The sequence below is a fragment of the Epinephelus lanceolatus genome, chromosome 1 (genome assembly GCF_041903045.1).
Source record: "Epinephelus lanceolatus isolate andai-2023 chromosome 1, ASM4190304v1, whole genome shotgun sequence".
In the NCBI taxonomy this organism is placed as follows: Eukaryota; Metazoa; Chordata; class Actinopteri; order Perciformes; family Serranidae; genus Epinephelus; species Epinephelus lanceolatus.
Genome location: NC_135734.1, coordinates 32913674 through 32938006, shown reverse-complemented (window position 1 = coordinate 32938006; position 24333 = coordinate 32913674). Strand labels below are relative to the sequence as shown.

The 24333-nt window shown below is 41.5% G+C and overlaps 1 protein-coding gene across 1 annotated transcript in view; it reads right to left on the bottom strand.

Moving 5' to 3' along the window:
* The window catches only part of LOC117256212 (protein phosphatase 1 regulatory subunit 1A-like), a 43119-nt gene extending 22795 nt beyond the window's left edge, over positions 1-20324 (bottom strand). Inside the window, exons 1-2 of the mRNA XM_033625488.2 lie at positions 19914-20324; positions 3136-3196 (exon numbers count right to left, since the gene is read on the bottom strand). Coding sequence (XP_033481379.2) covers positions 3136-3196; positions 19914-19994 — 142 coding nt within the window. The 5' untranslated portion in view covers positions 19995-20324. The remainder of the gene's footprint in view (positions 1-3135; positions 3197-19913) is intronic.
* Between the last annotated feature and the right edge of the window lie 4009 nt (positions 20325-24333).

The window sequence follows — 24333 nt, the reverse complement described above, 5'->3', positions numbered from 1 at the left end:
GTTTGGTTATCCCGTTCTGGGCTACTGTAGAAACATGGTGGTGAGCATGGCGGACTCCATCGACGAGGACTTGCTTCCTATGTAGATATAAATGCCTCATTCTAAGGTAACAAATACACAACGATTCTTATTTCAAGGTAATTATACATTAAAGAAAACATACTTATTTTGTTGCATTTCATTTCTGCCAATATTTCCCCCTAAATCTTTCACACTGGACCATTGAGGTCTGTTCCATGACATTTTTCCAAAAATATTGCAGGTATTGCTTTTATCCAAAGGCACTCTCACACTCTTCATCTGTTCTGTCTTGAAACTGAAATCAAATCTGAATTAAGTTCAAAGACTTTTCTTTTTATGTCATTTTTTTGTATGTTTTAGTTCTTAATTTATAGAGTCAGAGAGCTATACAAGTAAAGAAACAAAAACAAAATCAAAGCAAGTTTAAAACTCATGTAAAATAATTATGACTGAAAAATAACGGGTAATAAGATAATATATTATTCAACACAGAATACACTTCCTCTTTTCCTGTCATCTTTTATACAGTATCTCAGTTTCTTCTAGTTGTTTTCTCACATTTCTCTACTTGATTGCCTCGTGAGTCTCTCCTTTCTCTTTTCTCTCTCCTTGTCTCTGATCTACAAAGCAGGGCGGATTGTTGAGGGTTTTCTCTTCACTTTCATTCAGAGATCAAGGTTGACTCTGAGACACTCCACATGCTCAGTGTCCAATTACTGAATCAAACACATGTAATCACACGGAGGCACACACACACACACACACACATTAAGCAAACAGATCACAAGCAAAAGACACCAATTTTCAATCACACCCAATTAGAGAGACTGTTGTTTTCAAGATAAAACACTAATTGCATCGACTCTCAGTGATAAAATGCAGTGACTTAAACAATGTCACAATGGCCGTCTCTGCTGCTCTCCTCAATGACGCATCAGCTCTTCATTTATTCATACAAAACAGAGAATACCACCCTCCGTTCTCTCACCTGGAGAACATTACACTCGCCGTCCTTTATTCCCAGCTGATCATCTTTTAATTTGGGTCACATTACACAGTCATACACCGAAGTACAGCAGAGGCAGGGGAGGGATGCAGGGAGCCGCTGGATGACTCATAGAAGATGATAACTCTCCAGAGGAGCGCTGTTGTGTTTGATCATTGAGATCCCACGAGAGGTTACACACACGGCTGTTTTTGTTGCTCTAATGCAGCAGGAACACTCATTTGGTGCATAATAGACTTGAGACGCTGCATCACAGCAATCAAAATAAGGAAATGAAATGTCAGGTACAGTGTAAGACATGTGGCTTAGGCAGCTTGTTAGTGTGTGTGGGCCTACGTAACTGCATTAATCACACTGTGGGGGAAAAAGCAACTGATAAAGTCACATTGTGGGCACTCACTCCCATAACAAAAGTGCTCCCTCCAAGGTTAGGCATTTATTTTAGTGTTTAGGTTGGCTGAGTTTAGGCACGTAGCAGTCATTGTTAAAAGACAATTCTGGTTTATTACAACTTGGGTCTTATTTTTGTTGTGTTACCAATCATTTTTTATAGATCATGTGAGCAGAGTGCAGTGGTGAGAATTTCACTTCCTTACTTACAAAGCTGTTCGTTCTATCAGCTCCCCTGCTCCAGGCCGCTCGGCTCAATATCGCTCTGCGCTCAACTCAGATTTCACCCTGCTCCGCTCGGATTCCTTTTGAAAGTACTTTGTAAACTCCATTGTTGAGCTCGCAGCAACCAATTTTTTTGACAGAAAACAGTTCATGTGCGCATTACACAGATGCATTCTGGGTTGGGCATGCTTTGAACTCATGGTGTGAGCGGTACCAAAGCAAATTTAGAGCAGAATGGAGTGGGAGGTGAGGCCAAGCTCCAACTTTTTTTAAAAAAAAAAATCAGCTCTGCACTTCATCCAAAAAGTGGGGCAGCATGGCTCAATATATCAGAACAGTTGCTCATTTTGTGGTAAAAGCACCAAATCTGGCAGATGTGTTAATAGATATATGGGGAATTAAACTGGATATTGGGCCATCACAAACTCGGACCCTAATGGCTGTGGCAACCATTTTTCAAAATGGATACTAGCTGGTTAAACTTTCCTATCCCATTGGGCCCACATGCAATAATGAACATGATCGGATACTGGTAACCCTGAGAACCAAATAAAACACTCAACACAATTCTATGGACTTTTACAAAGTAAGCACCTAATACCAGTAACACCACTGAAGGCAATTCACTGATCGTTTTCCATGTATTCTTTTAGGTGGGTAAATGTCACATAAGCACTTTTGGACTAGGGGCGTAAAGTCAGAGGGGAGCAATGCCCCCTTCCTTACTTCCTACCCCCTATTTCCCATGTCCTTGCTCAGACCATGGCCATCTTTAAACTCAGCGTTCATTTTGATCTTGGCTGTAAAGTTTTATGTGTGCATCTTGCATGGTCGTGACGCTATTCTGTGGCAATATCTATCCACAGACAGAAATATAAACCCCTGGAAAATATAAAACAGCTTCTGTGGTAGTTCCCGTGCCAGTTGTGTCACCAGAACCACATTTTGCCATGGTGACACACACACACACTCACGAGGTAAAAGCAATACCAGCAACATTTGTCCTGGCTGGTAATTACCTGTGAATTTTAGGGTGGGCTTCAAAACATTAATTCATTCATTTTCGATAACAGCTTATCCTGTTGGGGGTCGCGGGGGGCTGAAGTCTATCCCAGCTGTCATTGGGCCAGTACACCCTGGATAGGTTGCCAGACTATTTCAGGGCTGACACATAGACACAGTCAACCATTCACACAAGTTAGGGTCACCAATTAACCTGCATTTCTTTTGATTGTGGGAGGAAGCTGGAGTACCTGGAGAAAACCCATACTGACACAAGGAGAACATGCAAACTCTGCTCCCCCACCCTAAGGTTCGAATCCCCCCACCCTTGGTTTGAATCAGGAACCCTCTTACTGTGAAGCGACAATGCTAACCACTGCACCACTGTGCTGCAGCCTCAAGACAGTGAATACAAATCAATAAAATGGCCTCACAAGTGATATAAATAGCCTGTACATGTGTGTGCGTGTGTTTATGTTTCAGTGTCTTACCAGGTGATGATTGATCACTGGATGCCACTAAAGTTGCAGGTGTGGGTCTGCGTCTTCTGATCTGAAAAAGTAGAGCAGTCTCATTTTTAAGTGACAAAAACATGTTCTATAGCAAATGTTTGCTGCTATGACAGTAAATCAGATTATGAAGCTTTTGAAACGAAAAATCACCTTAAACCCTCCATTTAAACATCTGTTCTTGGAGATCTTTAATTTGGAGTGTTGACTGATAAATCTCAGTCACTTCCAGGCTGTAATTTCACACAGATGTTGACCTCTAACTGTCTTAACCAATTAAGATGCTAAGCAGTAGGCTGATATTTGCACATTCTCATTACTCAGCCAATCAGGGAGAGCCTAGCCCTGCTCCCTCAGTACCGGTCTTGTGACCAACTCAGCACTGAGTTTCTCTCATGATGCTGGCAGCTCATAACACAGGCAGTGTGATCCATATTTTGGGTTTGGTTGTCTGTGAAGATGTCTGAGCTGGTTGAGAGCTACACTGCATCTCACAGTGCTGTGCAGTAAGATCAGCAGGGCAGCCTGCCACCACCTACTTGCTTCTTGGCTCATGACTAGCAGAGTGTGGCAGCTATGGACCATTCTGGGATAATACATGAAAGAACATGCACATTTCACTGAGCTGTGCAGGAGTTGGACAGTCCAAGCCTACTGCAGAGCTGCTGCTAGAAAGCTCTCTGAAAATTAGAGCTGCAATGCATAACCTTTGTTATTTTTAACTGCTACAGTAACAGGCAGAGGTATCCATTAGTATCCACTCATAAGAGTGTGTTGTGTCTGTGTATTAGAGTACTTCTAATCTGAAACTTTTTGCTAAGCAGAGCAGGCACGAGCTGTCCTCACTGTTGCAGCCCAACCCAAAAGTCATGTTAAAATAACGAACAGTACACTTAGACAAAGTCACAAAGCAGAGGAGGCGTCCTTTCTCTGGAGCTGTACCCGCTGATCGAGCTCATATTCCCTCGATTTAACACAACCCTCCTCTCCCCTCTATTGTTATTGCAGCAGCACCTGTTCCGACATTTTAGAACGTAATATTCACTTTAATTTCAATCAGTATCTTACTTCCACATACTTCTCACAACAGTGGCAGCACCTATTTTGACATTGCAACACATGATAGTTAGTAATGTTTAAATAAATGCAAGGCTTGTGTCAAACACATGGCAGTTCCTCAGACTAACTGATGAAATGATCCTCTCTTTCCTCTGTCAAAAACCGCCATTTTGCCAACAGGTGGCTGGTTAGCTAGCTAGCTTGCTACTTTCGCCATACTATCATGCTAAACTGGTTACATAAAATAGGGAATACAATAATACAGGACTGTCAGCGTCCACGGCTCTGTCAGCCTGTCAGCACCTATTTGTTTCAAGAGATAGGGAAACAGCATCACATCACATCACATCACTCACTCCGACCAATGGTGTAACTTCATCACACTCACTCAGTCACTCACTCATGGCCAGACTTTCACATTAATATGGCTGGCCTCGCCTCTGTGGTCCAACCAAAAAAATAGGTAACCCTCTTGACTGTGAGCAGCAGCAGTAAATTTGAATTTATATTGCACCTGTGCAATAAATTGTGTTGTGTGTGTGTGTGTGTGTGTGTGTGTGTGTGTGTATGTGTGTCCCAAAACACCCAGTCAGCACTGTGTGTCACCATGCCCTGTGTTGGCCGAAAGAATTATCCAAAAATATTAACTTGACATCCATTAATGTCAATTTTCAACAAAACTGCAGCTTGTTTATGATACATGGCATAAGAAAGCTGCAAGGCCGATGTGTTCATTCATAAGGTCAACATTTTTGATAACAATAACACCTACAGTTGATTAATTCCCTCACACCTGTGAAATGGGTGGGGCAGTTTCTTTTTAAACTCAATATTAGAAATAATGGTGTTGAACGCTCCTGACAAAGGCCCAGGCGGACCAAAACGTTAGTGTGTACTAATAAACTGTGAAGCTGAGCAAGAGCAGTGTGCTGGATTTTCTGCTCAAAGGCCAAGTGTTCCCCCTGAGCACACTTGCATTATTACTGCCTGTAAGTGCTGCAGCCACGATCTAAAATGTATTTCTATCCTAGGGCTGATGGCTAGTTTTGCAGTGAAATATGCACCAGTGCATATGCATATGCATCAGTTCTGCATTTATATCTCCAAAATTTTGGGACCAAAGATTTTTGAGGGAGACCACAGTGATTAATTTTATTTAGCCTCCAGAATCAGGTGATTACTTTTCCATTTTATCGCTCCATAAACCTAAAAAGGGCTGTGATGTAGAATTTAAATAGGGAGTCAATTGCACACACACACACACACACACACACACACACACACACACACACACACACAGCCACAGAGAGCGAGAGAGACAAACACTAATGCACTCCTCACACATAGCTGACAGGGTTGCTGACTAATGCTAGAGGGCATACGGGCTCCAGTCCTCCATGCATCTTTTCTAAATGCTGCTTGTGCACTTACAAAGCTGTGTAGTCTTTTCCAGTCAGCTATACAGCTTAACCCCAGCCTGCACAGTGCAGCATCACACTGTATTTTCTGAGGCAGTTTAAATCAGCTAGCAGCAAAACTCTTTCTTATCCAGATGAGAAACTAAAAGATTAAAGATCTAAGCGTGCTGTGATTCTACAATGGAAAGGAAAAAAGGTAGTTATCCTTTTTAATGCAGGTGCATGCAAAGCTGAAGGTAGAAATAAAGTCACAAAGGAGAATCAGGAAGTAAATCATTGCCCTTGGATCCAATGTGCAGGTTTGACTTTGAGGCTTTGCTGTGCTCAAAAGAACACGTGAGGAAATTGTTAAATAACACAAAATGGTTGGAGGCACAAGACATCACTTTAGACTCTGCTGAGTAAGAAATACAGATGTAACTGCAGAAATGATGTGCAGTACTGAAAAATGAGCAGTCAGTAGTATCTCAGTAGCAAAGTCTAATTGCGTATTCAGAATTTAAGATGTTTTATCATCCATTACCTTTCAGAGCACAGACGTGGAGTATACAAGAAGGATGTGTGTGAATAAGAAGAGGTATTGAGTGACTTTTCTTTTCTTTACCAAGCAGGCAGAGATGTCTTTTCATGTTTTTCCAAGAGAAGCATGTCAACTATTCAATGTCACCTTTCCGTGGCATTGCTACCGTCCTTTCTGTATCTGTATGTTCTCACAGCAATGTCTGTGTCTACGCCGACATAAACACAGATACAGGTAGATTTCTCCTTGCATAAAATTGTGCTTCTTGTCACTGGATAGCAATCCAATGCTCAATTGCTCAAGCTACATTTGCACCTGCATCTGCCCACATACAGTGCAGTGTGTGGAGTAAATACAAATGTATCCCCAAGACGTTAGCTGGAACTGGGCAAAAAAAAGAACAATTCTTCCATATACAGTCGATTTATCTTTGCCAAATACCTGGAACAAGCAATCAAGATGAGATTAAGTATCCTCCACTGTTCTTGTCTTTGCCTGCATGTTGGAGTGTAACTGTTTATTTTCCTGATTTAGCAGAGGTCCCACTTTTTCAACAGATAAATAAATGTCTTATACTGGGGAAGCAAAATGCAATCACAAGTAATCTGGATGCAGCACTCAAATTTGAGCCATGCAATCTGTGGATTGAACTAAATTACTGTTACACGGATAACATCTTAAAGTATCTTGAGAAATGGTGATCTTACAAATCTAGTTACTTTTACATAAACATCATGCTGAAATCAGTGATTGACTGATTCAAAACTTTCTTCACTTAAGGCTGCTGTAATGGGATCCAATGGACCCACAGAAAATCAGGGACAATATGTAGTGATGGTTACTGTCACAGCTCAGCCGGTACAGAGCAGGGCAGCAAACAATACAGTTCAACCCTCCGATAAAGTCTCTCCACAAAGACCTGGCAGCCCGGCTGGTTTGGCAAGCCGAACTAGGCTGAAAGGCAGGCGAGTGAGAAGGGACGATAGCCCAACAGCAAACACAGTTTAGTTCAGCAGCCGGCAACAATACCATGAAGGAGCAGGCAGGGGACATGGTCAAAGAGGCAGAAAATCTGGAATCAGTTGAATATACAATCCGAACAGACGAACCAGAAGGGAGCAGGCAGATGGTTGGTCGAGGCCGGGCAGAGGGTCGAGAAGCCAGGTGGTGAATACTCCCAAGAGCACACACAATGGCGGGTGTGGCGACATGGTGAAAATCTCTGGACCACCAGGAACCACAGGTAAGCATACTGGAACACTCATACTGTAGCGTCATCATGGGACGGAAATGCCAAGCAGTTAGAGTCAAACAGCAACCAACGACACGGAAAGGTTCACAAGGTCAAGGACAGAGGGCTGAGGCACTTATCAGGAATCAGATGAGGCAGGCAGGTCAGAGGTGTCAAAGTAAATGCATCAAACATGTCGCTGAATCTTCACAGAATGCTGATGCTGAATGATGAATGATAACAAAGCCCATCTGACAACACTGAAACCTGCTTGAAGGCTGTCAAGCGCACCTTGTCCCAACTCCAGAAATGACCTATCTTGGGTGCGATTTAGCACAACTTGGTGCACTTAATCTGGTAATGAAAATGCAAATCAATTCCATGTTGCCAGAAGTGCCAATGGAAAAGCCCTTCCAGTTTCCCTTCTGCTTTAACTAAAAGATCTGAAAGTTCAAAAGGCTCTATGCAGCTCTTTAAGTCTGTCACACTACTGGTCCTCTGAGCAAAGTGGTATCACAATCACAGTTTGAGACTACAGATGATTGTGTTTGGCACTCCTGGGTTCCAGGTTATTGAGCAGTCACCCTCTGCAGCTCAGGTCAGAGTTATCAGTGCAAAGTTTTGAATCACATCAAACTGTATTTATTGACTTCTTCTGCAGGAGTTTTGTGCCAGGCTCTGTCTATCTTTATTTGATGCTTTCTGTATATTTCCATGAAGCTCACTGGGGCTTGGGTTTTAAAAACTGAAATAGAAATCAAGTTTTATATAGACTCTTGTGTATACTATAAATCCATGTAGTAATATTTTAGTATTGTGTGTGTTTTGTTGCCCTTCCAGAAAATCCCCCTCCCGGCCCACATTAAAGCACAACGAGCCATGGCTGTGTAGAACTGATTATGCCCAGAGTCATTGTTATTCTCCTCACCCGGCAGCAGAGCAAACTCCCTGATCCTTCGCTCACACAAATACCACCGCTTACTGGACAGGCTCACCCCTCAAACCACCGTGCCTGCCTTTCAACCCACAGTCCGTTTAAAATGCACTTGTGTCACTTCTCACAACAGCGAACAAAACCAGCCTTCCAAAGTGATGGGTGGGCAGGAAGAGCCATGCATGCCTGATATTCTTGAGTGGGGGCAGCGGGCAAAATACCCTTGGCTGTAAAATATAGGTCAGGTCAAGAGACAGCAGGGACAAAGTTCTTTTCATAATTAACACTCTGTTTAGTTGACATGAAGTGTTTTCAGGCCAAACAGTTCTCCCTTAGAGGAACTGCCCACTGGGAGCTCCCCCAAGAATAAGAGACCTTCAAAGGCTTTTTTTTTTTCTGTTTGGGTTTACAAAGCCAAGAGGAACACTGAGGTGGTGTAAGCTGGCAATCGAGGATTCTTATACTTTGACAAATCACGTTGTAGTTCCCAATCACATATATGCTCAGTGAAGACTGGACTGCACTGTCAGTCCAATTGTACGTGTTTGCTGTCATCTCTTTTTATTGATGTTTGAGTTGTGTGTTGTCTGCTCTTTCACAGCTAACATGTTTTGCTTTTTTTTTAAAGGCAGTTGACAGTGCTGTACTGGCTCATCTATGTGACCAATCACTGTACAATTATGTCACTCATGGTTCCTCTCATGCTGGGAGATTATCAACTCTGAAATAGGAGCTAAAAAGACCCTCAAATGGCGCTCTAAGAACTTCAGTTGTTTCTAGCTCTTGCGGTGCGGACACAATTAAAAAGGGGGGTTAAAACTGCTTTCAATATTCTAAGACAAATCAGCATCACTACTGCACTCAGTATTAGATACTGAAACATTGGTGATTTTAACAAGATAAACAACAGTTACTTTGCGAGCAATCCTGAGCCAATAATTCTTGTATAACCCAAGTAATCAGGAAGGCTGCGAGCACGTGACCAATGATGGAGTAAAGAGGGAAGTAGGTTGGGGTGGTGGATGGGTCACAAAACACAGGACTTTCTAAAAGAGAACTTTCCCCAGGAGACTGGAGTTCAGAGCTGTGTGAAACGAAGTGAACGTTGAGTCACTTCAAGGTACGTCGTCACCATGTTTCTTTTCCTAAACCTAAGTGTAGTAATGTTATGTTAGGTAACATCACTCGTAGGACGCTAATTCCTTAGATGTCATACAAACTGGTGTATGAGGATACTTTGAATCTGCTATCTTAAAACTTCTACAGCATTTGCTCTTCTCTGTCCTGCTGTTATTACTGATGGTCCTGAACTAACTGAAACCTCTCGGCATAATCCTCTTGTCTCACTTGCATATTAAATGAGATTTTCTTGCTTTTGGAACAGAACACAGAAGTTCCTGTTTCACTTTGACTCTCTATTTTCATTTTGTTTTCACGAAGTAATTTATAGACAAAGAAATGTTTGTCATCCTACACAGAGATAAACATATGTTTGCTCTAACACCTTATAGACCTCTTATGAGCAAACAGAAATTTTAAATGGACATATTTGGAAGGTGGGAGGATATTGCTGTGTAAAGCTACTGTCAACACGCAGATTTAGAGTATATAAACATCCATTGTATCCACCCATATTTTTCAGCTGGAGTCTTTTGAAATATGGCTACATTTCACAGTCATGCTTTTAAACTACTAATAAAATTAGGACAAGTCATGAACTATCAAGCTGATAAAACAAGGACAGGTGTGTTTTTTGAGCTTAGGATCTTAGGACCTGACACAGGTTAATAAATTAGGTTAAATTAAATACATGAATAAACAGGAAATTAATGTGATGTAATGTGTAGTTTTTTTGTTGGATTTTGTCCTTGCATTGTATGTCCACTGTCCTTTCACATAAAGACATTTAAATTTCAGTGTACGTGAATGAAGAGGTTTGGAGGAGTTACAGCTATTGTTCAGGTTTGACGCAGCTCTGAACTTGTGAACTCTTGTCTTATTGTGGCACAACCAAAGTCATAACTAATTGAGGTGACAGAGATGGAAAAAAGGTTTACAGTTCACAATGTACTCAGGGAAATTCTGAGGTGTAAAGCCTTTACCTCTTAACCCTGATTTCCCTTTGAGAAAAGTCAGTGGTAGTTTTGTAATACTTGCACTATCAGAGTTGCCCTGTGACCTTCAGCAGAACAATGTGTTTGCACCAGTCGGCGCCATGAATCAGAAAAAAAGGGCATTCACACCCAGTAGATTGCTGCTGGAATAAAAGGTTAAAGAGAAACTTTCCCCCACACCTTGTTATTGGGTGGGCCGAGGCAGCACTGGCCTGTCAGAGATTTGGTACGATGCACAGACATAATTAATGTGATTTCTCATCCTGTCATTTGAAATATGGTCTCGGTATTGTTCGGGCTAAAACCAGCCTCAGCCATTATGAATCCTCACAGTGTCTCCAACTGTGGTCTCGTTTGTCTCTGAATGGAGGAAATTACTGTATTCACAGGACACTAAAAAACCCAGATCACTGACTTCCACATTCTTTTATCTCAGTTTCTTCAGTCCTCTGCCTCCCTCTCACTTTATATCAATCCTTTGTCTTCCCCCCCCGTAACACCCCTCTTATCATCATCTCTCACTGCATATCATACAACCAGCTGCACTGGGAGCAGGAGTTAGATGCCACACACAAGCTGTAATTTCATTGCTGTAATAATAGATTTTTGCTGCAGCAGTTTATAATAAAATATAACTTAGGAGCACTAAGGGCTACATATTATGTTTTCAGTGAAGGCAGCACAGACTTTATCTGCTGGGGCCTGTTACTGCAGCAGCTGTGAACATGTTTGAGTGTCTGTACTTGTGCCTCGACTGGCAAAGACACCAACTGTGTAAAGGAACTGGCAATTAAATTAATGGGTCCTTGATCTCCGACGGAAAAACACAAACGCTGGCTTCTCATTTCTTGCTGTCGACTGTCGGTTTTTCTCACTTAACAGTTAACTTAACAGCAAGCTAATTAAGCTAACAAAACCTCTATGAGTTGGTTGAAAAGTGTATCTCTATTTGTCTTTTTCATTTTTACAGCTGACTCGTTTTAAAGCAAGAAATTGGTCTTAGATATGAACTTGGTGATTACTTACTATGCTGAAAGACTGACCTTGACACAGTTTCAAGACTTTCTTTTGCTCTGACATAACCCTGTTTGGCTGCTTAGCTTACATACTTGTTCATGTTTTCAAACTGTAGCCTGTTTTCACTTCTAACTTTAGAACTGGAGTGTTTTTTCGGCAAAAGCCAAGGTATGGCAGTATGACATGATGTCAAGGACCTGCTGTGCTACTGACAACTGTTTTAACAGATAAACAGCTCTCTTTCACATTCACAATGCCTAATGTTTGCAAATGATGCAAGACTAAGAGAGAGCAGTGAGAACACCTTTCATTGTGTCAATTTTGGCACATATTTTAGCACCACAGACAAAGAGCAGAGGTCTAATTATCATTAGTAGTTCATTTAAACCTAAGAGAAAATAAATATTTGCATTGAATTAAATGCTAATTTCTAGTTAACCAAGGGATGGTCAAAACACAGCAAGATAAAAGGCAACTTTGGCACAACATAGGTGAATTGATTGTGGTTTTAAGGCCTGACCATATACATACAGGCTGATTTAAGTCTTCTTGAAAACATGTTTGAATTCATTCATTACTGGAAAAAATATCTATTGTGGCGGGCATCATTTACACAGGCTGTTGGGCAATTATCTGAAGCAACTGGGAGAAATATTTCCGTAACACATTGTCAAAAATCATGAAGGAACAATTTTTCTTCCTGTTAAAGCTGATAAGTTTAGTTATGTAATATGTTACGAATTATTACAGACACACACACATACAAACTCTCAAAACATGCAATATTTATAGGCAATGTATTTTTTACCCTGGCGAGATTTGTTGAGCACAAATTATCAATTTTAAGGCAATACAAGTAAAAATTAGTTTCTTTTTTTATTTTCATTTTATTTTATATATTATAAGAGAAAAGGCTGAGAGGATGAGGACAAGCCGATGTATTTGACAATGTTAAATTACCTCAGGTAACACTGACCAACTTCCCTAACACAATAAAGAGCAGCACAGATCTGCAGTTGTTACCTAAACTTATATGAACATCCAGGACAAACTTAAACACATTAAGGAAATACCACAGCATATATGCTATTGGTGATGCTACATTCATACAGGAAGTGAACACTGGGCTCCTGGGTGAAAGTCCAGTGTTTGTTGGACACATCCATCACCAATCCCGCCCACCCAATGGGGACTTTCCAGCACCTTAAATTACATTGTTGTCGAGTGGTGTTTCAAACTGACACTGTCCTGCAGCTTTATAAACTGCCATTGCCTGGCAGCCATACCGGCGCGATAGAAGAGCCTTTTTTCGTTGGTGTCTGACGCAGAAATCAATGACCAAGCAGCGATATTTGACAACTTCAGAATGAAAACAGGCTGAATTAACAGAAAAGAAAAAAAATCCAAAGCTTGACAGGCCAGCTATGCCTAGTAACAGTTGCTATGACATGACTGGACAATCACTACTCTGGGGAGGTATTTAGCAAATGGCCAAAAGCACTATGTCCTGGTTAAAACCATATATTTCAGTTTAACAGGTCTTGATTGCCTTAATGTGCAAAAGTGATATGCATGGTGTGATAATAAATATAATCTACTGCAGGTCCTGCAGAATTTCTTCTTGGAAAATGGCCCTCCTGAGGCAATCCTGAGTAATAGTTATGTTCTCACTCAAGGACAAAGATGGTCTGACACATCAACGTGGGGAATACGTGGGAGGAAATTGTCAGCCTTGTAATGTCTGTAATAACAGATCACCTCAAAATGTCACGATTCATCATCTCACCAAGGACTAAATTGCCCTCATGTATGAATATAGTGTTCTCTTTATCTAAATAATAGAGGCAGTTAATTAGCTCAATATGAATTGTCTGTTGTTGCTGGAAAAGTTTTAGTGTTTATTTTTTCTGTAAACAACATTGTCACTTGTTATTCTAAACAAGCAAAGATGAATTTAATGTAGAGGTAAACCAGCTGTCAAGTATACTCTGTTTACAACCTTAATGTGAGACAACAACCTGCTGTTAACATGGCAACCTCACTCATCAGACTGCTGCGTCAGTCTGGCAGTAATGGATTCATTAGTGTGTGTACGTGATATGAATATAATGTAGACATCATACAGAGTTAAAGCAGTAGTTTGACATTTGGGGCATAGCCACTTTGTTGTCAAGAGTTAGAGGAGAAGGTTGACGTCAGATTCATATCTGTCTGTTGAATTAATGGCTACGTCCGGCAGCCAGTTAGCCCAGCACAAAGACTGGCAAACACTTGAGTGGTCTACAACACGTACAGTTCCTCTATCATATTTCCCGATCTTTTCAAAGCTTTTATTGGCCTCTACTGAGTATTGTACAAAAAATAGTTTGACATTTTGAGACATATGCTTGTTCAGTGTCTTGCTGAGAGTTAGCTGAGAAGATCAATACAACTCTGATGCCTGTGAAACATAAAGCTGGAGGTAGGAGAGCCCCCCTATTGACAAGGGGTGAAACAATGCAGCCTGCACATAGTTGGTCATTTTACCGTACCAAATGGGTTATTTGATCGTTTGTTTTAAATTCTGAAGAGTATATGATCAGGTACCTGTGAGAAAATATATGAAACAAAAGACGATTGAATTAAATTGATGACATTGCAACGTTATTACATCAGGTCACAGTGCACGGGTCGGGGTCTTTTGCAGCAGCTGACGCTGATCAGCTGCGACACTTTTGAAGCAGCTTTTTAAATCCATATAATTCTTGGACGTCAGGGACTTCCACTGCAGGGGCACAGTTACTGGGATAGAGTTTTATGGCAGCTAATGATGGAGTGGATGACAAGCGGACCTATGATTTGCCCATGGCACATGAGCGGCTTCAGCGAAGAGACAACTGATATTCGACCGCCAGAATGACATATTAGAAATGCTGTCACATGCAGTCCAGAGAGAATTATGTCTGAGGTGAGGGAGCACACAATCTCTAAGTCTTTAAGTATGTCTGAGCAGTGTGTCTGTATCTTCTGTGTAAGCGTGTGAACATACATACTGATGTGGGCACATAAATAAAACTGTGCAGCACCCCTCGGCGAAAATATGTTCACATGTGAAAGTAGGAGATAATAGTTAGCTTAGCATAAACACTGGAAACAGGAGGAAACAGCTAACCTGGCTCTGTCTGAAAGTAACAATATACGAATACTAGCACCTTTGAAAGCTCACTAATTTTCACATTATATCTCTTTTGTAATACAAAATCTATGTGGACTATATCTTGGCCAGGTGCACTGACTCCTTGCAGTGTTGCTGTCGGCAACCAGCTGATATCTTATTTATCTTAGGACAAAGCTGGGCTAACCGTCTCCTGGCTCCAGCTTCATATTTAACACACAGATAGGAGAATGGTATCACAGCAGAATATTTCCCAAAATGTCTTACTATTTCATCAAATAGTCAAACTGTTCCACAATCTGTTCAAAACTAACACGATGTGCTTCTACTAGTGAAAGAAAATCTAAGTAACTGCATAAAAATAATCTGGAACCTACTATCCCCTGTCACCAACAGGTCTTGGCCTCTATTAGGTACAGTCAGTTTCCGCTCATAAGCACACAGTGAGCTCTAACGCAAGGTTATGATAAGGGTGGCACACACTGTATCTGTGTGTGGATAAGAGGATGAGTGCGTGCTGTTGCTGTGAGGGTCAGACCTCAGGGAGGCCGCTCTGACTGACGTGCAGGTCTCCACGGAGGCTGATTCACCATGTTGGTAGGAGTCAGGTTGCAGAGATTAGTGAACCATGGGTGAAGCCCCCTGGCGTGACATTTTATAAGTGTGCTTGTAAACACGGACACAAGCACATACACACATTTCGTTTTTGTGTTTTTCTCCCTTCTTTTTCTTTGAATTTAGTGCACACACACTCACACACACACACAACCACTTAAGAACTAGTATGCCATGCATGCTCACTGACCACTCACAGTGGTCCTAGAATAAATAGCAGATGTATCCTACGAGGGTAAAGTCTCAATGGCAATCAGCCAAGCTTTGGCCGAGCTTATTGAGGCTGAGAGCTAAGAACTCTCTTGAGTCTTTGCAGAAGATGTAAAGTGAATTTTACTTGCAGCTAAAAGGCGATTTGTCTGCTGGTAAAGACGAGTAAGTAAACACCAGGCTGGAGGTGTTTAAGATCCTATATTGAATGGCTGCAGCCTGGGATCAGACAGGCAGCTAAATAAATAAGACAGTGGACTCCAACCCCCTGACACCCAGACACAAACAGGAGAGGCAGGGAGCAACTTTAATTACGTCTGTATGTACAGAGCAGAAGGAGAACACGTAAGAGAGACAAATGCACTGCAAGTATGCACGGACTCAGAGACATCGATGCACACACACAATTAGGCAAGCACACTTTTTATAAATGTACCACAGGCACCAATTTACAGGCACAGTGTCCCTAATATCACTTGGCCAATTACACACATAATGATGTTTCTTAGTTCAAATAGCAACATGATCAAACCACACCGGCACAAACTAATAAGTTTCAGGCCTGGATAATCACGTCCATCCAATCTGGCGATTTCAGTCCTGGTTGATTTGGCGATGCCTGCTGTTACCGTAGTAACAGCAAGTGCTATGTGATACTACAGATTGCAGGATTCTCATTCATTGACGTCTCCTGTTATAATAGCATCAGTGACAGCGGCAGAGTTGCTCAGCAGTAGTGTTCAGATCAAAGAAATAACGGAGTGCTGCACTTTGGGATTTTTAGCAGAAAGTAGCGTATATGCCCTGGACTCTACTTGTTTCATTTCACTGTAGAATTTTTGAGGGCACGACATAATGGATAAACATGGACACTCTAATAATATGGCGGACAGCAGATATAGTGCACTATGTAGTTAATGGGGAGGGATTTTGTACACAGCCAGTAGATAATTAAAGCTAGGCAGATCAATAGAGTACTTTATTAATCCCAGAGGGATATTGCAGTATTACAGCACAGCAGTTACTTAACATGAATTACAAAAACAAATGAGGTATGTGAGAAACAAATACAATTAAAAGGTCAAGTTACATATGATAACTAAAATGTAGTAAATGAAATATAAAAATATGAAACAGAAAAAATGGAAAAGTGAATACACTGTAGAAAGTAATATAATGCACATTAGTGATAATAATGAATGGAGATGTTATTACTGAATATAAACATTGACTGCACATGGCTCTCAACATGGAGGTGTCTGAGCTGGTGGCTATCAGCAAAAGGTACTTACAGCGCTAACACTGCTAACAATGGCTGACAGAGCTGACTGAGGGTTGGTACAACATTTCCATGACGACGCCATTATGCCACAGGGGGTCGGGACAGCATTATCAGCGGTAATCGCTGTGTGAGTACAGTGCAGAGTGGCAGCAATTAGCTAACCAGTGGGATGCACACACAGGAATTCACATGCATTAACATGCAAGCACAGGCTACAACAACAAAGAACAGAGAAGCTCCAATTACATCACACACAGAGGTAGCATGATTTCATTATCTACTCAGGACACCATTACTCCACCACATCTTTACATAGTAAATAGCTGTTTGCTGCTATATTAATGTTTTGAATGTCACGTAGAGCTCCTTTAATAGTAACATTAATAACAGCCACACTGTTTAGGTGAGCTACTCGCTGGCTTTGATATTGTGCATGCTGGCTCACTGTCATGGCTTACTGGGACACATATTGAGACTGAGTCATCGCTAATAAAATTAGTTTCACCTTTGCTTTCCTGCAATAAAACCAGTCAGAACATCTGCTGTGTAAATGGCCTGTTGGCAGCGCCAGTGGTGATTTAGGTTTGTCCTGATAAAGGAGATAAAACAAATATCCTGTTCTTGTATTTTATTTATAAATATAGATCACTTTGTAGAGGTCTGTTTTCAGTTTGACATTTGAGTTTTGGTGTCATTGATTGGTATCAAAAAAGCCACATTAAATCCTCTTATTATTCAATCTTGTTTAACCATGAAGCATATGGTTTCTTACAGACACTGCAGTGTGGATAGGATGTTACACTGACAGTTACAGTATTATAAACAGGCACAAAAAGTCAAGGGGCAAAGCTAGTTTCATATTACTGGGAAAAAATAAATGTCTAAACAGTAAATTTTATAAATCAAACTTACATAAGTTGGTCTTTTCTACATTAAAGGGGGCCTATTGTGCTCATTTTCAGGTTCATACTTAGTATTAGAACATGTTTACATGCTTAAATGTTCATAAACATTTATATTCCTCATGCTGGGACGCCTGTATTAATGTTCTGTCTGAGATGCTCAGTTTTGGCGCCTGTCTCTTTAAGCCACCCTCTCCAAAAAGCCCAGTCTGCTCTGATTGGTCAGCGCATCCGGGTCTACTGCATCTAAAGCCTGATTTATGGTCCTGCGGTGTACCTAGGACGTACCTACGTCGTTGCCGTGACGCTGTCGTGAATCCTTCGAACTTCTCCGTCACTCCATTTTGTCGCGGTGCAATTCACCGCCAGAGCGGTAGGAGGCTGCGTTCCTTTCCTGAATGGTTATCGTCGTCTCTAGTTGATTCTTTGTTCAGCTTCTGGCTTTTCCAGTCACAGAGAAATGAACGCGGAGCACGGACAGACGGCTCCGTCCGTATCCGTATCCGTATTGAACGTTGAGCATAAATGGGCCTTATTACTGCAACATCTACATCGCAACAGAAGATGTTTAAAGACGGCGGGGATGGCGTAATCTGGAAATACAGAACCGGAAATGCGTTGCTACCAAGCAAACCAATCACATCACATTACCCAATCACGTTAAAAGATGGCTTTATTGGTCAGTGTTTGATGCTGGAAGTCGATGCTCAAGCGCCAGTTTTCGATGACTTCGGAGTGAGCCCGAGTTGAGGCTATTATTTAAACACTTGCAGTAGCGTGCTTGGAGCAGATTACCATATAGAGCCATCTGTCATGATCTGATGTCATCTTGTTGCCAAAGTAAAAAAAATTAGTATTCAGAACGGTCTGAGGTTTTTGCTGACATGGAAACTTTGGCCACGTTTTATATAAACATCCGACATTGTAAGAATTTACATATGACAGAAAACAAGAAAAAAAAAAACATAACACTTTGCCTTTAAGAGGAGCAGTAAAGCCATTAAAACTATTCTCCTTTCTATATATGGAGGGAAGTTATGTCATTTAGAGGTAATTCCAGCTGAGGGAGAACATTCATGCAGAGAAGGACATTATGTAGTATAATGGTGACAGTACATTCTGCACATGAAAGGTCTGCACGTACAGTTCCTCACATCTGAGCCTGACAAAGTTATCATACTTGCTCATACCAGTAGCTCCAACTCAACCTGAACCTCACCCCTGAATGTGCTGTATTCCCAAACCATCCCATTAAATGTCCTCACAAGGGCAGACTCACATACACACGAACAAAGCAGTCCTCCCAACATCTCGTTTCTTACAGTCACAGTGGAGAGAAGAGTGACCCGCAGAAAAAGAGAGAGACCTATAAATGGGGTGTAGTCAGACTCATAAATCTTTGCCAGTTTTACTCCAGGTTTATTCGTTATTAATGACCTGTCCTGTTCATGATATATTTATAAAAACGAGAAAATGGGACAGGTTTTTTCACAACAGTCTCAAAAGACACCTGAACTGCACCCACTGGGTTTTTCAGCCACTAATAAGAGTTCTTTGCCCTTGTGATATTGAGGGACATTGAGTTTATAAGACCCTAAAATAAGTGAAGGAAAGATGGTTCCATCTTTTCAAACTTCCTCTATTGAGAATTTGGTTTAAATCGAGTCATGTCATGCAGTAACAATCTACATGTCTTATATATATATTTGAGATTTAAAATCAGCTGAAATTGGAAGAAGTTTATCTTCTGATACCAGGCAACTTAATCAGTATCTCTCTGCCGTACAGTGCGTGCAGCCAGTCACTCAATCCAAAACACCACCAAAACCCCTGGAGATGCATCCATACACTGCAACATCCCTTTTTAACACTGCTGAGATACTGTGTCTCTAACCTGCTCTGCTGTGAGTGGAGGTGGAAAAATCAATCCTAAATTCATCATGATCACTTCAGTGCTGCATTCAAAAGAGACAGCTTGCTAATTATGTGCAGGGGGGGAGGAGGGGGGACAAGACACTGAGAATGTGGTTTCTTTTAAGCAGCAATTTGTCATCAGACTATACGCAATTTGGACACAGCACACTGCGCTTCTTATTCCAGTTGAGTTGCTTGGCTCCGTCTGCACCCGCTTGCCTTGATGACTGGAATTAATGTTTCTCAGTTCTCTGTGACAAGCATGAAATCTGAAATCTTTTCCACAGTTATCTTGCTGAAAGTCCATTCATGCCACTGATGCATTAAAGAAATATCGAAAAGACTGATAGTCCCACATCACCCAGACCACCCCCTCTCCCTCCTCCTCACCTGTTCGGCTGCCTCTGGGTCTAGGTGGGTGTCCAGTAGGGGGACGGTGAACTGTATCTTCCTGGGGCTCCCGGTGTCCATGGTGGCTCTGTCTGTCAAAGAGGAGGACAGGATGAAGAGGAGGAGGAGGTGGGGACGATCCGAGGAAGAAGAATCCGTACAAGAAAAGGAGGGTAAGAGCTCAGTGAAGCTGGCTGAAAAAGAAAATAAGTGGGATCCAGCTCAGGAAAATAAAAGATTATATTCTGGTCTCTCTTTAACTATTTTCTATTCTTTACTTTTATCCTTTAACACACTTTTTCCTGATCATCTAGCTTTTTTTGGCACCCTGTTTGTCTCTATCCTCTGCACCTGCTGGTGTCTCTACCCCGGCTCCACTCTCCTTCCTCTCCGTCTCCCCCGGCTCTCAGCGCTGAGGCAAGGGCATTCTGGGCTAGGAACACCTCTCCTTCGCTCTCATTCGCTGGGCCCGACTCCCTTTCACGCTAGTCCCACCCTCTGTTCACATTTCTTTCTGTCTGCATTGGACGTCTGAGATCAGGGCTGTCCTGCAGCAGCCCCTGCACAGCCGGCAGAGAGAGGATGACAAAAGACACACACACACTCCCTCTCTCTATCTGTTGGATGGGTTGGAAAAGATGCATGATCCAGCCTCTGCTTTAAAATAAAGTCTTTTTAAATTCACCTTCCTACACATGCATATATATAACCTACATGGTATTGTAAATGAAAAGGCTAACTCAGAATGAGTCATCTCTCTTGTACTTTATGTATAAACTCCTCTATATTTAATACAGTTATTTCACCTGTGACTCACAGACAAATATGTTTGTGAGTTCTCTAATGAATAACAGCTATTTTACCCAGATCACTATGTATATTTTAGATATAAGTAGGCCATATAATGACAGGCCCAATTTATAAAGCTGATAAAGCTGTTAAAATGATCCCCTGAGCTGTTCATATTGTTCATATTTGTCCAAGCTTGTCCTCGCTGCCGCCTGGCCAGCACAATCTTTATCGATCGCCTCTTAGCCTGAGTGTCCCTACATCACACGTCTACTGGGCCCTGATACCTGACACCAGTCAAGAGGCATATTACTGCTGCGTTGTTACAGATTTGCAGTATATTTTTGGAGGGGGTGATAAAAAAACGAAACAAAAAAAAACTGGCAATTACATCCCCAGAAATATTATTTTGTAAGCAAACATATCAGATTAACTTGTATTCCAAATTTCATTCACATTAACAATTATAATTTGATTCACTAGCTTGAGGCTCATCTTGGAAACTGATGAACAGATGTTTTCACAGTTTTCTCCACACACTGACTGGTAGCTTTACGGATGATTAATAGAGGATGACAGCCAAATTTAGACCACTACTATGACTGTAACAACACACACAATATGATGAATTTTGCCTTTGTGTGTTAATTCACAGTTACAGACTGTGATATGGACAGATTCAGACAAGAAATATGAGAAATGAGCAAGGGAAGGGAGGGTGTGGGTTCATCGACAACAAAGGTTCCCAGCTGGAACCAAACCAGGGACACTGCAGCCATATGGCATGAGCCCCAGACCATTACACCAGAGGGGGCCTTTAATTTATGTCTCTAAAGTTGAGTGGCAGTTTTTATTTTGCCTCGTTTAAAGCAAGCGGATACAGTAAGCTGGATAAAGAGAGTACTTTCATCATTTGACATGAAGAACTCCCTCTCTCTATATTCACGTATAAATAAATGAAGACTACACTGAAACCCTTTTTTCTTTTTTTAACTCGGCCACTTTGTTGCTACACTAGAACCGCGCACACACCGTTCACACGCAAAGGACACGTTTTCTTTTTCTGGTAGCTGAAAGTGAAAGAGCGAAAGTGTTATTAAAAAATTGTAACTTTAATAAGAGTGTTTCTTTGAATTATGTCTTTGTCATCAAAGCAGAGAAGGGAGTTAATAAAAGACCACATGCCCTGTGCGTGTGCGTGCGTGTGTGTGTGTGTGTGTGTGTGTGAGAGAGAGAGAGAGAGAGAGAGAAAGAGTGAGAGAGAGAGAGCTGACAACAGCTGGCTGCGTATTCTCCCACACACCCTCTTTCCTGGAGGGAAAACACTAGTAGAATTGTACAGTCTGTGTTATCTCATATTAGCAGCATAGTGTTTGTGTCTCTGGTTGGGATAGCTTCAAAGAAAACTGCACACAGCCACATATAGCCTCCTACAGACTGCTAAAGGTCCTGTTAACCACTAATTAAATACTAAATGTTGTTTCATTATTTTATGTTTATGCAGCTCCTACCAACAGTTGTAATTTTTATAAGACGCCATGTAGTAGTATGTGCTGTCGCATATTATACCCAAACCACAGTCTTCTATATTATTTGGTGTTGTTCTATGCTATAGTGGTAACAATTGTAGGTCATGGGGAGAAAGAAATAAAAGCCACTAACAAATACTGCTTGGAATCATCAAAAACAAAAACACCCACATACATGTGCAACTGCCTTAATCTAGCCAATTATCTCTCAGTAAATGACAGTGTGCAGCATAATGTGAAGTTGTGATTGTCCTCCTTAAAACAAGCCTCTCCATTGCACCCTTACAGCGCCATATCTGTGGTTTTGCAACTTTTACACGCCTAACTGCAAATTGCCTAGGCTACATTTTCCCACAGGGTCCAAAATTAACATCCGCCAAATGCCAAATGCCAGATTTTCTATTTGGCAAGTAAATCTCAGAGGGCTATCAGCCAGACTGGCAGGTAAATGTTTGTATCAAAACAGTCATTAGAAAAAACTATGCTGAGAGTCTCTATTGTGTTTTAGTGTCATTTAGGGGCGCGCTGCTCTGCTGTTCCCCTGTGCTTAGTGTTGGAGTTTCACACACACAAACACACACCACATATGAGTTTTTACACACGTCTAAACAATGCCGAAACTGAGGAAACTTTAAAGCTGCCCTAGTTTTACAGCACTGTTTACCGATGGTTTAGCTACTCTGCTAAACAATCACCTGTACTCACCTTGTGATCAACATAATACCTCGTTATTCATGAGTGAATACATCAACTCTTTCTCATCCCAACTTGTCAAATATGGCTGTTTTGTCAGTAGATCTAAACGTCAACTGATGACGTGCTAGTTAGCCTCCTGCATCAGTTTTTGATGTACATGGACAGCATCTCAGTTAACACTTGTTAAGTGTCATTTCAAAATACATATCTGTTTTCATAGTAAATGTACAGCTTCTGCATGCAGTCTTTTTCAAAGTAAATTTACAGTGTAGGTAAAACACTTTGTTTTTTAGTTATTTTCCTGAAGTTGAGGCAATAAAAGTTTGTGGTTAGGTTTGTGGGTAGGTCTTAAAAGAAAACTTCATGGTTTGTCTTTAAATAAGTCCAGTTTTTACTAATGTAATGTCATGTCATGTGACATATGTTGTGACATACAGTAAGTCACTGCTGTAGCATGCTACACACAGCACACTATGTTGTCATTAAAGGGCCAGTGTGTAAAATGGGTTGAAAACCGTTGGAAACAGTGACATCAGTGGTCAAATTCTAGATTGCAGGGCTCACTCGCTCACCCCTCCCGTCAGGTAAATGACGGTGGCCTCGTAGGGACAAAAAGCCTTGCGCAGACATGAGTTTTTCAGGAGTAGGTCTATCTAGCGACGAGGTGAATATTTATTTAGAAATCTAAACCATGTTACAATATTGTAATGAATCACTCACGAGCAGGAGACCAGAGGAGTGTTCGGGAAAAAGGCCCGTTTATTTGAGCACTCCAAAAACTCCGGTAATACTCCAGGGGGTAAAAGACTCCGTCCCAAACTCTGACTCTTCTAGCGTAACACACACACTTCATACACACATTCTCGTTTACCATACCCAGCGGGACCCCCCTCCCCTCTCTGCTCCACCAATCTCCAGCCCGCACACTGACTGACAGCGTAGCCTGTAAACAAAACTCAGCTGTTTATTTAGCCTAGCAATATCTCCGGACTATAGTAGCTGCAATGGACGACTTTGAACGTGATTTTGAAGAGTTTCTTGTAGCGGACACAGATCCAGAGCCATACCTGTTTGAGCCGGAGTATACAGATGAGGAACTCCATGTGTTGGATGTTGAGCGGGCGAGAAGAGAGGCTGAATCCTCCGCTCCCATTTTGCTGCACAGAATGGGATTCGGTGCTACCATCGTTGGGGAGATATATCATCAGGAGGAAAAGCGCCGCAGAGAGTGCATCACAAGGAGTGAAGTTGCGTCTTCTTTTCCTCGCTGCGAAATGTGCCTCTGTGCGTCAGTATCTAACGCAGAGATTACTGACAAGTGGCGATATTAGACAAGATAGGAAGAGGACGGCTATGTTACACAGAAAGGCCAGTTATAAGTTTGCCAGTGAAAAATATGCTTGGCC